This window comes from Patagioenas fasciata, chromosome 8 (assembly GCF_037038585.1).
Source record: "Patagioenas fasciata isolate bPatFas1 chromosome 8, bPatFas1.hap1, whole genome shotgun sequence".
In the NCBI taxonomy this organism is placed as follows: Eukaryota; Metazoa; Chordata; class Aves; order Columbiformes; family Columbidae; genus Patagioenas; species Patagioenas fasciata.
The window spans coordinates 8,099,307-8,116,333 of record NC_092527.1 but is presented as its reverse complement, the minus strand read 5'-3'; the positions used below and the strand labels follow the sequence as shown (position 1 = coordinate 8,116,333).

At 53.3% G+C, this 17,027-nt stretch overlaps 1 protein-coding gene across 2 annotated transcripts in view; it reads right to left on the bottom strand.

Moving 5' to 3' along the window:
- Window positions 1–17,027, bottom strand: part of UNC5B (unc-5 netrin receptor B) — a 52,208-nt gene that overhangs the window by 3,098 nt on the left and 32,083 nt on the right. The window contains exons 2-16 of one of the 2 annotated variants that reach the window (XM_065843500.2): window positions 14,205–14,426; window positions 10,513–10,656; window positions 9,057–9,160; window positions 7,990–8,170; window positions 7,289–7,456; window positions 6,303–6,467; window positions 5,511–5,543; window positions 4,299–4,493; window positions 3,509–3,901; window positions 2,998–3,085; window positions 2,741–2,909; window positions 2,339–2,572; window positions 873–1,022; window positions 449–613; window positions 173–357 (exon numbers count right to left, since the gene is read on the bottom strand). In XM_065843500.2, coding sequence (XP_065699572.1) covers window positions 173–357; window positions 449–613; window positions 873–1,022; window positions 2,339–2,572; window positions 2,741–2,909; window positions 2,998–3,085; window positions 3,509–3,901; window positions 4,299–4,493; window positions 5,511–5,543; window positions 6,303–6,467; window positions 7,289–7,456; window positions 7,990–8,170; window positions 9,057–9,160; window positions 10,513–10,656; window positions 14,205–14,426 — 2,596 coding nt within the window. The remainder of the gene's footprint in view (window positions 1–172; window positions 358–448; window positions 614–872; window positions 1,023–2,338; window positions 2,573–2,740; window positions 2,910–2,997; window positions 3,086–3,508; window positions 3,902–4,298; window positions 4,494–5,510; window positions 5,544–6,302; window positions 6,468–7,288; window positions 7,457–7,989; window positions 8,171–9,056; window positions 9,161–10,512; window positions 10,657–14,204; window positions 14,427–17,027) is intronic. The other variant, XM_065843501.2, reaches the window with a different exon arrangement.

Below are 17,027 nucleotides of genomic sequence, written 5' to 3'. Positions count from 1 at the left end.
ACATGGCTATAGACGGGTATAACTGTGCATAGCTATATCCATATTGATACAGATATATGTACCTATAAGGCTGGACATAATCCAGCTGGATGCCCTGCAGCAACGAGGGAGCAAAGCGAAGAGCCCGCTGCCTGGGGTACAGGAGGGGAAAGCAAAGCACGGGGAGACTCACCGGTCCATGGAAAGCTTCTGGGCAAGAAGCCTCCAGTCATTTCCTCTGGAGTTGGGGGCATCCAGGCTGTTGCAGATCTTCTGCCGGATGGAGAGGGGGATTTTGAAGGCATAGGGTCCCAGCTGGGTGGTGGTGGTGGTGGTGCCACTATGGTGGGAGCGGAGGGTGTCGAAGGAGCTGGCATGCTACAAGGGGAACAACAGGGTAAGATGTTGCAGCACAGAATGGCTCCTGAGCATGTCCCCTTGCTGTCCCCTCCACCTCCCCAGTGCTCACCTCTCCCAATGTGACATGGAGCTGGAAGATCTGCCCTTCACCTTCCACCTGCCGGACGCAGATCTTGCAGGTGAGCTCAGTGGAAGCCTGGCTATACCTCTCCAGCGTGAAGGTGCAGTGCAGGGCTCGCTGGCTGCCGCTCCAGATATGATAGAAAGGGATTTCCTATGGAACACCAAAGCATGGGCTTAGCAAAGGCTCCAGAAGCTCCCTTGGGGGACCCCAGCTCCTCTAGCCACCCCATGGGGATGAGATGGGATAGAGGGATCCCACAGACAGCCTCCCACCAGGAAAGACCATGTGAAAACCGGTCCCCCTTCCTCCTCCATCCCTTCAGGATACAACTCTGAAGACCAGGGTGCTTCCCATGCTGTGGTGCTTGGCTGAAGGTGGTGTCCCTGGTATGGGACCTCCACCCCCTCACCTGGTACTTGGCCAGCAGCTTGCTCCTCCAGAGAGCGTGGGGGATGTCATGGATGGAGAGGCGCAGGTTGTGGTAGCTGTCCTTGAAGGGCAGGGACTTGGGCTCCTCCAGCAGGTACCCGCCCAGCGTCCGCTCCAGCTCCAGCACCTCCTGCGGGCAGCGGGACCGGCAGCGTCAGACCCAGGGGATGAGCAGGGGCTGCTACTCTCCCCTCTCCAGACCCAAAACCAAGCACGTTCCGGCAGGAGCGCCAAGCCCAGAGGGAGTCCTCCCTAGGGGAGCAGCCTTTGCCACCCTGCCAGCAGTGCCAAGAACCTGCCAACTCATCTCACACAACAGCCCAAGCTACAACCTGAATTTTATAACACGTGAACATCCTATATGTGGCTTTGTACCCCTCAGACAATGCAGTGGTCCAACACAAAGGTCACGCACTCTAGCGGCACTCTTGAACAGTGCCACCCAATCTGGTTTTAGCACCATCCTGTTTTAACAGCCACAACTTTTAGGAGAAAAATGCAATCCAGGAACCAGAGCGCTGCCTACATCTCCACCTAGAGGCACCACGGCCATCCTGACATAAGTCACAGGGAATTCAACAGGGTTGGTTCAGCTTGCAGAAGAGAAGACTCCAGGGAGATCTTATTGCCACCTTTCAGTACTTACAAGGGGCCATTAAGAAAGATGGGGACAGACTTTATCAGGGCCTGTTACAACTGAACAAGGGGTGATGGTTTTAAACTATAAGAGGGGAGATTCAGGCTGGACATGAGGAAGAAATTGTTGCCCCTGAGGGTGGTGAGAGGCTGGCCCAGGCTGGCCAGAGAGGTGGTGGATGAACCGTCCCTGGAGACATCCCAGGCCAGGCTGGACAGGGCTCTGAGCAAACTGAGCTGCTGAAGATGTCCCTGGACTGGATGAGCTTTGAAGGTCCCTTCCAACCCAAACTGTTTGATGATTCTATGAAACAGACACCACACAGGTGGTCCAGGCAGCCAAAGCATCCAAACTCCAGCCCCTCATGCTGCACTGGATGCTGCCAATGCCACAAACCCTCACAAGGAGGGCAGAGACACCTGCAAGAATAACAGGATCTACAGAAAATTGAGGCAAATCACAGCAGCAAGTGTTTTGTGGTTGGTTGTTTGGTTTTTTTTTTTTCTGCATAGGAGAGAGAAAACCCACCCACCAGCAGCAAAACCTCCCATGTAATGTCTGCAGAAAGGGGGCCCAGCATAGGAGCTGAGCAACAGCCTCATTGTTTCCTTCAGAGAGGGTGAGGAAGGGCAGGGAAAGCAGTAAACATGCTGATTATTTCACCATGGTCACTTTGCAGGCTGTTGCATTAGGCTATCTGCTCCCTGGGGCAAGGCCATCCTGAGAGGGACCAGGCAGCCTCTCACCACCAGCTCCAACAGCTTTGGGAAGCAGGAGTAGCCCATGCTGGCCTTGCAAGGTGATGTTACCTTCAGAGCATCTGGCGTGTCCTCCAAGCAGTAGACCTTGAGGCTGTACTCCAAAGAGGTGCAAACAGTGGGGGCAAAGATGGCCAGTTGGAGCCTCTTGATGGCTGACCGGGAATAGGACTCTCCTACAAAGACGTAGGTGCCAAGCTGGTCTAGCAAAACGTGGCAGGACTTGGCTTCTAGCTGGCAGTAGCAGGGAGTGTTGAGGGTCTCCTCATCCAAGGTCACCACTTCCTACATGGAACAAAGTTTGGTGGTCAGCTCATCATCCATGGGGATGGCAGCCCAGAGCACCCCAGGAGAGACATCTCCAGGTGTTCCTCAGCTGCACCACTTGCTAGGGGTTGTGTCCCACAATGCTTATGGTCCTCACTGGCTGCAGGAGCTGGGTTTCCACTTTACCTCCCAGTTTCCCTGGTGGGACTGTGTTTTCAGTTGGTAAATCCAATCCGAGGAGGCGACATCTGCACAGTGGGGAATGGTCAGGACGACAGGGCGGCACAAGAGCAAGCCGCTGGGTCCACAGCTCACCGTCGGGCTCAGCACCGTCTGAGTGCCTTCGGAAGGCAGGCTGGGATGGGAGAGGGGACACCGGTCAGAAAGAAAGCCTCACAGTGGCCAACAAAGAGCAGAAGTGCAGGTGGTGAGGTGCGACTTACAGGGCGCTCTCTGCCTTGTTGAGGACCAGGTACATCTCGTAGAACTTCCCCTGGGGGATGGCCCCGTGAGGCACCAGCAGGCTCACCCCTAGCATGGCACACATGAGTGTTAGTCATGACAGGAGGAAGAAGCCACCATGGAGAAACCACCCCTCCACCTTGACAGGCGAGCAGTGAGCTAGGACAGCTCTGGAGAACCCCAGGAGAAACACCTCCAGATGTTCCTCAGCTGCACCGCTTGCAGAGAGGAGCCACACCACTGCAAACTGTGGGTTGGATCCTTTTGCAAGACACTGGCCCTGAAATGACAGCAGGGCAAGCCAGGAAAGTCCCAGGGGATTGTGACCTCCAGCCTGAGAAGACTGGTTTAGGAACAGCTTGCTGCCTTCCTCCCCTGAGCCACCTTTGGGCTAGCAAAAGGCTGCTCATGGTGAGCAAGTCTGCCAGGACAAGAGCAAGTCCTCGACCATTCAGCAGCCCAACAAACCCTCCTCCCCAGCCCAGAGCTTACCAGTGCCTGGGATGGTGAGCCGCCCGCCCAGGTAGCCAAACGTGCCGCTGGCACTGTAGCTGTGCTCCCGGGGCAAGCTGAGGAGGTGCTGGGAGCCCAGGCCTTTGCTCCGCACATTCGCAAAGTGGCCGTCCCTGGTGTTGTCCCCTGGGTAGGTGCCAGTGGTGGGGACCCCGCCAAGAAGGTCTGTTCCATCGTGGAGCCCCGGCGAGGAGGAGGTGGTGGAGGAGTTGTACACCTTGATCTTGAGGTTGGGGAGAGGGTCGAGAAGGGGGGAGTTGGTCATAGGGATCTTGTCGGAAGAGTCCTGCAGGGCGTACATGGGGCCACGGTACACCCCAGCACTGGCTGTCAGGTCCGGCTGCATCGAGGGGTGCAGCAGCTGGGGGTTGTCTGCGGGAGGAAGAAACACGGGTGGGATGAAGATGGCAGAAGAAACTGGAAGATACACCCGTGAGAAGGCCTCCTTGCCCAGCAAGGGATGGAGGAGTCACAAGGCACACAGTGTTGGGCTACATCTGTCCACCTTCCACCAGGCACTTGGAAGGGAACTACTCAGCATCACGACTCAGTGAGAAGCAGCATCCTACAGCAAATTCCCACTTTGCCCTGACCCCCACCATCAGCACCTGATCACCTCCATGGAGCTCACAGCCTCCAAAAATCAGCGTATTCCCCCAAAAAATTTGAGCTGGGGATCTACTCGTTTCCCACTGCGATTTGCAGCTTGACTTTCTTTCTGCCTGGACTCAAGCTGGCGAGCAGAACCTCCATGGGCTATGGCTCTTACCATGCCGGGAGGTCTTGAAGTTGACAGGGTGGAAGCCTCCGGTCAGAGCGGCTGATGAGTCCGTGATGTCTGTGTCAAAATCGCGGCGTCTCCTCCGGTACACCACCACCCCCACGGCCATGAGGATCACAATGAACACAAAAATGGCCACCACCAGCCCGGCGTATAGGGCCACATCGCCTGTGGCCTCCAGCACTGGGAGGAATTAAAGAAATGGAGGCAAAAAAAAGGAGCATTAGATATGCACAGCAAGACGTAACGGTGCTCCACAACCCCACCACTACCTCAGGACACGGGCACGAAGGGGAAGATGTGTACCGGGCCTGCTGGAAAGGCTGGGGCAGGAGGATGGAGGGTGTTTTCTAAGAGTGGTCCAGAAAGCAGAGCAATGCCAGAGAATAAGATGGAGGTTAACCCCTCAAACCTTTGGAGGACACCTTGGCATGGCTCCTGTAAACTTTATGTGAGCACCAGGAAGCCGAGAAGCATTAGGTTTCTATAGCTCAGATCCATGAAGTTATCAACCCTCACATCCTAACAGAGACAACCCTGAGGAGTAAACATAATGCCTATCCATGCATCTCATATATATGTGCCCATCCAGGAAGGTTGTCACTTTACCTACACAGACACCCCTCAGCTTCCCCATCTTCCCTTCCCTGGCTCTTGATCTTTAAAAGCTGTGTGTATTTCGGGTACACCTGACCAGGGAGGAGAGGGATGAAGAGCGATCTCTTGGTTTCTATGGTTTTGCGTTGGAGTAAAGCCCTGTCCTAGGCCTGGTGATCTCAACTACATTAGGTCTATGTCATTTCGGGGAGGTGTCACCTTGTCCCCAAGTCCCCCTGCTCTGGATGTCAGAAACAGGAACCCTGATGTCTTCTGGGACCCAAAATTCAAGGAAGAGAGTCCTTGTGGGGTGGGTGATGATGCCTGGAGTAGGTGTGATGGGGTGACACCAGCTGCATCATGGTGCACCCAAGAACTGCAGGCAGCAGAAGGGGGACAGGAGCACAAAAGCAGGTTGTATTTATAGCTGGAAGCGGAGCATGTGATTTAATATACACATGAGTTTCGGGGTGGGTTTTGGCTGCTCCCTCTCCCCACCCTGTCCTAACCCAGCTGCCGTGGAGCCCTGCCATGGATGCAACAGAACGAAACCAAAGCAAACGCCTTGCAAAGAAACAAAATGGCCATGAAATGAGCACTTACGGTGGCTTTTGGGTTCGCTTAGAACTCTTTTATCTGTTAGGAAAAAAAAGTTAGAAAAACAAAAGGTGAAGGTGGTGATGGTGGGATGACGATGAGATGAAACAAAAGCTGGGGAGGGGGGAAGCCAGAGCATCGTGGGGAGGGACAGAAGAGCAGCATTGTTCCCTAGACCGTGCAAAAAGCCAGGGAGATGCATGGCAACAAGAATGTCCCCATGTGCAGACAACCCCTGGGGCACATGTCCCCAGCTAACCGGAATTTTGGGCATTTCTGGCTGCAGCAGCATTAAAGGGGACAGCAGTGTCACACAGAAGCAGGTGGCAGCATCGGCTGCTCAGCCTTCACCGTGCCCATTCATAGCATACCCACACCATTATTTTGATTATTACTATTGGTTTCTTCATAGCTGGTGCTCCAGGGCTCCTATCAAGCAATGATCCAGGCCAGATACTTGCATGGTGAGGCTGAGACACCCCCCGGCTTACCCCACTAACCACAACCAGCTTTATTCAGCAGGAACCTCAAGCCCCGCACCGCTTCAGAAGGCTTGGTGGGACACGTAGATCCCACCAAAATACTCTCCAAGCTTTTATTTCTGCTGAGAATTAGCTTTGGAAAGGCTGAGTCTGGTTATAAAAACCTCATTAAATACAGAATTTAGAAATGAGGTGCCAGCAGCGCTGCTGCCCGACTTGGTGGCACAGCCAACAGCAGTGTGGCCAAGTGCGAGAGCACCATAGCTCCCAGTGATACCTCTGCCACCGGTCCCTGCCCACTTGTCCCTGTACTCACTCTGGAGGCAGAGCCCGTCGGTGCAGTTTTTGGAGTCGAGCAGCACCCCGCTGCAGTCCTTGCCACCGTTGCGGGGCGCCGGGGCGGCGCACTCGCGGCTGCGCCAGTGGGTGCATTCCGTGCTGCACGCCGACCACTTGCTCCACTCTGTCCAGGCGCCGTCCACTGCAGGCCACCAAACACAAGGTAAGTCGGTACCCCCCTCGGCACGCATTTCGGGGCTCGTGCACCAGTGTTGGCATGTCTCTGGCAGCAGAAAGCTGCCCATGCCCATTTCAGGGCTTCCAGAGCATTATCTAAGCAAACCCAGCCCTGTTGTATCTCTTCAGACATCGGGGGTTGGACTAGATGACCTCTGAACGTCCCTTCCAGTGCAAACTATTCTATGATTCTGTGATCTCCAGCTTGAGTCCTTGGGTCAGTTTTGGGCCACCCAAGACAAAAAAGAGATTGAGGTGCTGGAGTGAGTTCAGAGAAGGGAATGGAGCTGGGGAAGGGGCTGGAGCACAAGTGTGATGGGAGCAGCTGAGGGACCTGGGGGATTCAGCTGGAGAACAGGAGCTGAGGGGAGATCTTATCGCTGTCTACAACTGCCTGAAAGGAGGTTGGAGCATGGAGGTTATTGGACAGGACAAGAGGAAATGGCCTTAAGTTGCACCAGGGGAGGTTCAGATTGGACATTAGGAAAAAATTCTTAACGGGAAGGGCTGTGGGGCATTGGAACAGGCTGCCCAGGGCAGTGGTGGAGTCACCATCCCTGGAGGGGTTTAAAAGACATGTGGATGAGGTTCTTGGGACATGGTTTAGTGCCAGTGTTGGGTTAATGGCTGGACTCATTCTATGCTTCTTTTAGGTCTTGGCAGACTGGAAGATGCTTCACACTGATCTCCCGAGCCCCTGTCTCCTTGGGGAGCACCAGGAGATCAGTCGGACCATGCACTTTGGGGGAAAAGCAGTGTGGGCAAGGTTTCTGAATCCCCCCTTACCTGGGCAGAGGGTGGTGCAGGTGATCTTCTGGAAAGGCTGCCCATCACAGAAGGAACCACCGTTGAGTGGCGCAGGGTTGGTGCATGTCCGGGTGCGCTTCTGCCAGCCCCGGCCACAGCGGTTGTTGCAAGGAGACCACTCGGACCAGGTGGACCAGCCACCGTTCACTGCAAGAGAAGATGCACAGCGTTAACACATCAACGGAGCCCGTTTCAGCAGGGACAGAAGCTTAGCCTAGGGCTCACCAGGTCATCTGTGACACCCTAGAACAGCTCTCCCTCCAGAAAAGCACATTACAAGACTCCTTCTCGTGCCATGCACTCCATATACACAAGGTGCTCAAGCTCACTTTGGTCCTTTTTCCACTTTGCAAATATTTTTGCGCCTGGCCACAGCAGATGTTTGGTTTCTTAGCAAAGTTCAGCCAAACACAGCTTTTCAGCTGCCTTGAAAGTCAAAGCAACTCAGCTGCATCCAACATCCAGCCACCTTTGTAGCCAATCGAGAAGGTCTGCAATTACCAACACATAACAACCTCTCCTAACAGCCTGTGCAAGCAGACATGGGGTATTACACCCAGTTTAATGTGATGCCCTGGTGGGGTTCACTCCTACCACTCCCAGAAAGTGCCTGTATTTCCCCATGTCTTGGAAACACAACCAGCAGCACAGGTCCCCTCCCCAAGAGCAAAGGCTGGTACCGTAGACGATGACAGCAGCTGTGGTGCTCCTGCGCTTGGCCACAATGTTCTTGGCCATGCAAGTGTAATTAGCAGTGTCCAAGAGCCGAGCTTGCTTGATGATGAGGTTGTGATCGATGGTGATCAGGAAGTTGGTGTCCTGGGTGGGATCAATGACATCCTCGTTCCTCAGCCACTCCACCTAGTAATGCAAAGGAAGGGATGGGGTAGGACGGTGATTAAGCTGAACAAGAACTGAATGCTCAGCCAGGAAAAGCACATCATGGGTTTTGGTGGAAATGCCCATTCCATGTGCTCCCCACCATGAGGGATTCCAAGGACCTTCCAAAGCTAAGCTAGGACACAACTGCTTAACTAGGCTGCTTGGGAAGAGTGTGAGTCAATACTGGCACTAAGTGTGGGTGCGGGCACAAGCAAGGACAAACACCAGGTTGGAGGGGCTGGATTAATCAGCCCTGATGGAGAACAACAGCCCCAGACCAGCCCATGGCCTGCCCCAAAGCCTTCCCCATCTTCGTTACCGGGACCACCAGCATCCTCAGCATCACAACCTTTGGTGGTCAATCTTGCCCCCGACCGCATTTATTTGGGCCAAACCAGGCCTGACCGGGACATGTTACCGCTGTTCTGGCCGAGGATGGGAGATTGTGGTTACCATGGGAGCTCTCAAGAGCCGTGGGGAAGGAAAGCATCGCTACTAGGCTAGGGAAACCCATCCATACTGAGTTTTCCAACCCTTGGCTCTCCCTTGTCACTGCTCCCCTTCAGACAAGTCATTGGGTGCTTCCTCATTAGATTGTCACTCTGACAGGTTAATGGCACATCAGGAAGCATGGGAGAGGGGTGTAGAGAAGGTGCAAAGGTTACGTGTGTCATTAGATGTCACAATTACAGATGCACTGCCCAAACCAAACAATTCTGCTGAATAATGAAAGCTGAGAGCCTTGATGTGAGGCCACCCACCACAGCTACAAGCTATCTGATGGGACATGCCCCATCTCTCTCCAGCTATGGATGCAGACCTCCATGAGGAGATGTCCCTTTTCTTTGGGTGCCAACCTGCTCACCTCTGCTTGCGGCACCCCCTCGGGCGGGCGGCACTGCAGCAGCACCTCCTGCTCCAGCGGGACCTCCTTGCCCAGTGGTTCCTGGTCAAAGTTCTTCCGTAGGTCTGGAGGGAGAAGGAATACCCTGGGGTTACTAAATTGCTGTGGAAACAGGGCAACCTGCAAAACCTTGGAGGGGAGAGAGCATCACCTAGATACCAGGAGCACACAAGTAGCGAAATGCCTCTGGTACAGCACAGCTGGAGCAAAACATGTCCCAGAAGGAAGGAGCTGAATAAGCATCTTCCCAGGGGGGATTCAGGACAGCACGTGGTGCCTGAGGTCGATGCCTTTCCTCCTTCACGCACTTACAAGCTTACACCCCCACCTGTCTTTTCCTTTTGGGGCTAAACTTCAGCTTCACCATAACTTCTCTCCCCCTCTGGGCTCTCTAAACCACGACCGTTCTTCGAAAAACAAGATTTATACAACCACTTGGGTCCCACCAAAGCAAATCTGCAAATTTCAGGGCTCCAGTGGCTTGTTGTTTGGCTCTGCTGCTCCTGGCTGAGCCACGTCCCAAGACTTGCTGGAAACCTGCCTATTGCACCCCAGTTTCAAAATGGGGAACGGCCACTGTGGGAAAGCCAGGCTGGCTGAGCAAGGGGCTACTGGTGCTTTAGGTGAAGGGGGAGAGGCCAGAAGCCCAGTAGAGCCCCCAGTGATCTGGGGACACGGCAGGATCCCACTGCAGAGCCTTGAAAGGAGCAGAAGCATCACTAGATGGTGCTGGAATCCTCTGCTACGGCACCCAGATCTCTACAGCTGCAGCTCCCACCAGCTCAGCTCATCTGCTTGGCTCCATGAAACACCAAACCCTTGGCTGGACAAGAGGGCTCCCTCAGTAGCCAGCCCTGTGCCCTGTAATATTTTTCCCTCTTCAGAGCAAATCCTTCGGCAGCGTAGCTGATACACCAGCCACCTCTGTTTTGGATAACGTGCTGGATTATTAGCCTTCTAATAGCAAAATCTGTTTATGACTAGGGAAGCCTGGCCCTTCTCCTGTAGCTTTGCCATGTCATTTGTAAGAGAGCAAATTCAGCTGGGTAACAGCCTGATTAACTCGTCCTTAATCAGGCTGACACCCGCAAACAGCAGCTTAGAGAGGTGACATATGACAGCGGGGACTCCAGGGACACAGAGTCGCTGATTCAGGCAAAGCATGCAAGGTGCTCACCGTCGGGTTACTAATGAAAATAAAGCAGCAGGAAGAGCTGCGCACACTGACGGCCAATGTGGATTTAACCCAGGCTGGTCAGGACGATGCCCACTCAGACGCAAAGCCAGAGCTGGGATGGGGAGATAAGATCAGGACAAGGATGGGTCACCTCCAACTGATCAAAACAGCACTGTTTCACCAACTTTTGGAGATGGAAGGGTTGTGTCTCAGCCAATACGTTGCGTACCAGGCACTTACATGCAATACGGACGTACGCACGGCGGCTCTTCGTGGTGCCCGCTGAGCTCCAGGCCACGCACTGGCACCAGTAATCTTCTAAGCCAAAGAGCTCCTCCACCTGCTGCCGGGACACCTCGATCTGCACCTCCCGCACCAGCAGCCCTGGAAGGGGACAGAGGGACAGCGTCAGCTCGGCAGGAGGGAAACTGAGGCAGCACCCGAGAGGAGGGCTGCTGGGTGCACAAAGCTGGAGGATAGAAACAGTGCCTTGGAGGCATCTTGGAGGCATCTGAGTTTGTCACCTCCGCAAATCATGGAGACTGCTCTTTCCAGATGGTGACTTGGACCTGAAACCAGGGACGCAGCTCATGTGGAGGAGTCTTGTACAGGACCAGGACACCTTAACTGTTTCAGGAGGCATCACCCTCCTCCATAAGCCCCTCCAACACCAACATCCCCATCCCCGCCCAGACCCCTCTCCACCCACCAGGTTTGACAGACGCCTCCAAGGCGCTGCTGGAGGGAAAAGCCATCTCTGTCAGCCGCCGTTTAAATACAAATATAACATGATAAATAAGAGATCTTGAGGAATATCACCCAAAGACGATGGTGTTTCATGCCCACTGAGTCCAAAAAGTATTACATGCCTCCACAAAGTCTGCCAGGACACCCTGGCCATGGCAGGGATGCGATGACAAAGGTAGTACCGCCATGTCCAGGACACGGTCCCCTGGACCACAGGATGCTATGTCTCACCTGAAGCATCAACCCCTCGTGGTGTGACCATCGCCAAGGGCAGGAGGGACTCGGGACTTATTTTTCCTTATTTTCAGCAATACCTGCCCCTTTTTTTACAGCTTCTATTTATAAAAAGGCCTCAAGTTAATGGCAATAGGGAGCCGCAAATTCCCCAGCTGTAATTTTGTTACCTGGATCCCAGCGCTGTGAGGAGCAATTACTGTCTTTCTGACACTTTCCTGTGGAACAGCTGACAAACGGGCACCAAGGAAATGCAATTTATTTTGCCACTATTAAGGAGGGGGAAAAAGAAAAAAGGCATTCGGGCTGAGCACTTTTGGCAAAACAAGGGATTTACAAGGAGCCAGGACAGCGGTGGCTCAAAAATCAACTCGTGTCTCTGGAAAGCCCGGGAAAGTTCTGCATTCTGTAGATGCCCTGTAAACCCTGAAAACAAAGATTCCCCAAAGCTGTAGGCTGAGCTTACAGCTCACAGAATTGACTGTTTAAAGGGCTTACAGGAATCCAACCACAGCCGCTCTTACCAACCGCCCCTTCTCGTCCGGCTGAATTATCCTTTCTGACTTGGCCTATTTTTGCTTTCTTCCGCATGAAATGGTTTGGATCAGAGGCAGTCAGAGAATTACCGAGCCCGGCTCATTCACCACACGTCATCTTAAAAGTTTGCTTTTTTTTTTAATTTTTTTTTTTTTTTAAAGGTCCCTTCTTCCAAGCTTTTAACCCAAGATACTTAAACTACAAACGCCTTAGCATGTTAACCCATCGTGGCCATGCCCTTTGCAGCAGCTTTCCCTACGAATGACAGGCACTGCAAATGCAGATTGTTTTTTATCACAGCAAACCATTTTCGTTCCAACTCCCTTTTTCTTGGGCAGATATGCTCACGCTGGAGGAGTTTTACATGCACGGCGTCACCTCCACACCGAAGGGATTGGCGGTGTGTTCGCTGATAGCGGCAATACCATTTTTGAAGCCTGGGTGAAGAAGATGCGCACCGTTTCCTCCCCAAATTGCTGGCACACGTTCTGCATCTGCAGACTGGGATCTGAAAGGGAGATGCTGGCCCAGAGCAAATGAATCCCCACTATGGGATGAGTCCCCCCTCCCCCAAAATTTCCCTCTGAGAAACAGGGTATGCTCACACTGCATAAACTTTCTGCTCCTTTCTACTGTGTTTTCTCCAGCCTGTTTTGCTCAAGAGTTGTGTGAGGCAGGATATTTGGTAAGGAGTATTCACCCAAGAGGTGGATCAAGCAGTAGTGTCAGAAATATAGTGGTTTTTCCACACTGCACATCCCTAAACCATGAAACTCCCTGCTACAGGATGCTGGGATGATCCAGAGAAGAAATGAGTCCTAACAGCACTTAGACACATTAACAGGGGCAGAATCCATCTGGAGCTGGACCACACTGCTAAGACATCGCCACCAGTCCCGAATCACAGACTGTAGGGAGCTGGGAGAGTGGCAGAGAAGGGTCCATAGCTCCATCCTCGTCCCGGTTCAATGCTCTTCCCCCGAGCACCCACCACCACTGTAAGCCGGGCATGCAAACCTTTGGCTCGACCCAGCGCAGCCACACGTTATAAATAAATCAATAACCCCTGGGCGATGGCTGCTGGGTCACTAATCGGCACTGACTTCACCCTGGAGCAGTGAGGGTTTCCAATCTGGCCTCGGTGAGAGCTGGGAGGTGGAGATGCAGCCTGAAAGAAATGGTGCTGATGATGCTCCTAACGGCTTCCAGAGAAACAAGGGGATAGCCTGCTGGGGCGTTTTTGGTTGTGCTTCACAAAGAGGTCCTCTGGAACAAAACCACCCTGGGAACCGATGAAGCAGGTTTCGGAAAGGCTCAGAAAGCCACAAGGAGAAGAACTTATCTTCCCTTTGCAGAACGGGTTCAGAGATGCGCCCAAGGAAGGACCGGCTCATGGCTAGTGCTGGAGGAAGAGCCGAGGAGATGATGGGGAAGGGCAAGGATGGGGAAAAAAATGGACAAGAGGAGACTCTGTAAAAGTACTTGTGCTCGTTCAAAGTCTCTCCTCTAAGCCCAGCCTGCCCTCTGGGGCCAAAGCCACAGCCATGTAGACCACCTTGGTTTAAAGCCCTCTGGGGACCAGGGATGCCGCACCCTCAGGGATTTGCATGGATGGATCTTATGTGAGAAATGTGATCGTTTTCCTCCCCTCCTCCCAAATTTAGCAAATCCACTCGATTACATTATATATCCAATCCCCACACCTCATTCTTATGCTGGGATGTTTCAAAGCACGGGGTAAGTAGCTCTGCAGCACCCAGTCCCATGGAATCAGACACTCTCTAAATCGCCTAAACCACCCACCGGTCCCCCCATTTCAGGCCACCAGTAGCTGCCTAGTCCTCCAAGGCAGGGAAGAGCTCACCTGCCATTAAAAGACATTTCAAACCCCACCTGCAAATGTTCTCATTACCCATTAAGCAACTAATCCCTTTGCAAACCTGAGTAAGCTGCTGGCCTTTGTCACCCCTTGTGGCAATGACTCCTATGTCTTGATCAGGTATTTTTGTCATCAGTTTTAAACATGCTGCCTTTCAAATCCCGTTTAACGACTTCAAATCCTGCTAAGGGGTAAGCGTGCAAGCACGCCAGCTGACTTCCCAAGCCTCTATAGGCTGTGGAGGCCCATTCCATCATCATAGTGCCTTCATCAGTGGTCCGGAAAGGGGCAGCTCCTCTGCTAAAATTCATGGCTGATATGGAAAGGGAAACATGGGCTGAGGAGGTGGAAAACACACAAGAGCAACCTCAAGAGATTGCAGTCACCTGGGAGCGATACAAAAAGTAATCAGAGAGACGCGTTGCTGGAGGAGAATCACCTCCAGCACAGATGTGCAAGAGAGAAAAGGGCAGAAGCTCCTGGAAAGGAGGGAGGGGAGGGGTGGGCGGTGGGATGCCGGGGTGGCTTTGCTCACCGGTGACCTCGTCCAGGCTCTCCTTGGTGACGTGGTCGTTCTGGTTTACCCACTCCCCGTTGCACTTGAAGTAGATCTGGGTGGCGGGGTTGGCGCGGCAGACGAGCTCCACCGGCTTGTTCTTCACGATGTAGGCGTCCTGCGGCTCCAGCAGGAAGTGAGGGAGGGTCTCCGCCGGCGCCGAGGGGAAGGAGTCGGGCAGCACGTCGCTGTACTCCAGCCCTGCCAGGGGAGCGAGAGGGTCGGGAGGTGCCGTTAGTCCCATCCCAGCGGGGATGCAACTCCTCCCTGTGCCGCTTCATCCCTCCCTTTCTTTCCCAGGACCACCCAACATGTGAGGGTGTCACCAGCAGCCCCTGCTGAGGATGCTCCAAAAAAGCAAAAAGAAGGCTGCAGCATGCATCCCGGTTCTGCCTGTGTACCAGCCCCTCTGTCCACAGGCTGAGCCCAAAGCCTGGGCTACTGTAGAATCATAGATTAGTTTTGGTTGAAGGGACCTTCAAAGCTCATCTAGTCCAACTCCCTGCCATGAGCAGGGACATCTTCACCAGCTCAGGTTGCTCACAACCCCGTCCAGCCTGGCCTGGGATGTCTCCAGGGATGGTTCTTGCCAGAGGAAACAACCAGGAAAAAACAAAAACAAAACCAGGTCCACGGATGGCAATTGGGACGCAGAGAGGCTCTGGGGGGCTGGTGTCCCCCATCCCATCCCATCCCATCCCATCCCATCCCATCCCATCCCATCCCATCCCATCCCATCCCATCCCATCCCATCCCCACAGCCCTGAGGAATGCATGGCATGCTCCGAGCACAACGAGCAGGGCTTGTGCTGAGAACGGTGACCACGACCCAGCACAAAACTCACACATCTCGCTCTTTGATGGAGCCACCTTCAGGATCTCACCCCCCAGCCCACGCTTGGATCTCAGCATCATGGGACAGACGGAGCATCAGAGCCCGCACAGCCCATGGGGACCATCGAATCATAGAACGTCTCGAGTAGGAAGGGACCTACAAGAATCACCGAGCCCAAAACATGTCCCAGCATAGGACAAGCCCAAAATTCACACCGTGTGTCCGAGGGCATCCATGCGCCATCAGCCCAACACAGGTGAGTGATTGCCTCCAGAAAACATCACCCCAAAACCCAATCAGGATTCCCATCATCCCACCTCAGAAAGCAGAGGGGTTCAGCGCCCTAGTGAGCTGCATCTTCCTGCTTGTTTGCTCTCAAAAGCAATCTAAATGCAACAATAACTACAAAAAGAGGTCAAGCCAGGCCAAGAAAAAGTCTTGCAAAGGGGCAAGGACCTCAGTGCTCACCCAGAGACATGATCCCTGCGGAGCGGGAGCCTCACGCCCAGCCCTGGTTTGAGGAGATGCTGTGACAGGCACCAAGGATCATCTGCAGCATCCCACATGGCAAACCCGTTCCCAGCCATTTTGCCCATAAAGATTAAACCCAGGTATCACAGGACTGATAAAACACACACACGTGCCAGGATGCGACTGCTTAACCTGTTGCTTCTGGGCATCTCGCTAGCAGTCAGGTCACATCACAAAGCCGCTTTTCTTTTTAACATCTAAAAGAGTTACGAGCTTTTCCTCCTCCTCTCTTCCCCCAGCAAGAGCTGTGATTCTCAACTCCAGGCACTGCAGCGTGTGCGGGAAAACAGTAAATATTCCCAGCCCTGCGATAACATCTCCGGAGCTGGCAAGGAAGAAAGGAGCCCACTCCCTTCGTCACCCTTGGCAAGGAGCAGCGCTGCACGGACAGCATCAAACAATCCCGAGACGGAAGGAGGAAAAAAAACCATAAAATAAATCAGATGCGTCAATAAAACAAGATGACCAAGCTGCCTCCCGAGCGAAAATCAGTACGGGGAAAAAAAAACACACGCAGGTCAGTCGTTTAAAATCCATTTAGGAAAATTGACTTTCCATTTCCATTTAACACAGCACTAAGGGAGAGCGGTAGGACATTTGTCATAATCCATTAACTGCTCTTTTGGAAACAATGAATTAAACTCCGGGCTAATTTCTCTCTCTCTGGCTCTTCCCCACCTCTCCACCACCGGCAGTTCCTCCTCCAGCTCATTTGCAGACCTGTCATTTTCCCAGTGTCTCATGGCAGGCACGGGAATGGGGTGTGAGCCCCCACCATCAACAGCCTACACTTCTTCCTGTGCCCACATCAGGCCCCGCTCCCCTCTCCTGCTGAGCAGCCTCTTATTTGTATCACAGCAGCAAATATCACTTTTTTCTTTGTTAATTTACTATTCAATTTCGCATCCACTGAGTTGTTTTGTTGCCTTTTTTCGATGGCACGAATCTAAATTCCCTGGCAAAGGAGATAATGCAACTGGCAACAGAGCCAGCCAACAAAACTTCACTCCCGGGCTGGTGTGAAAACCTCTCTGCAATGATGCTCTCTCTCTGCATCCCTGCAGCACGCAGCCTGCAACGTTGGACCTGAGCTTGGCGGCCAGGAAAGGCACCACTGAGGGCAGGATAACTACTCTAAGATATATTATCCCTGCCTGTCATGCAGGTATCGAACTCCCCATTAAGTTTTTCTTCCACTTTTCTTTTCCCCCTTTCTTCCTATTTTTGTGTTTTCACCCCCAGATGGAAGCAAGGAGTCCTGTAGCCCACCTGCCACCATAAGGGTGACCCAGGAGGACCTGACATGCCCAAAGAAGGTGATTTTCAGAAGGATCGTGCCCTTTAGGGCTCACCTCTGGTAAAGTGACACCCCGAAGCACATGTGCACCCAACCCAAAACCCTGGGCATAGAGAGGTCCTCCTCCACCAGCTAACAC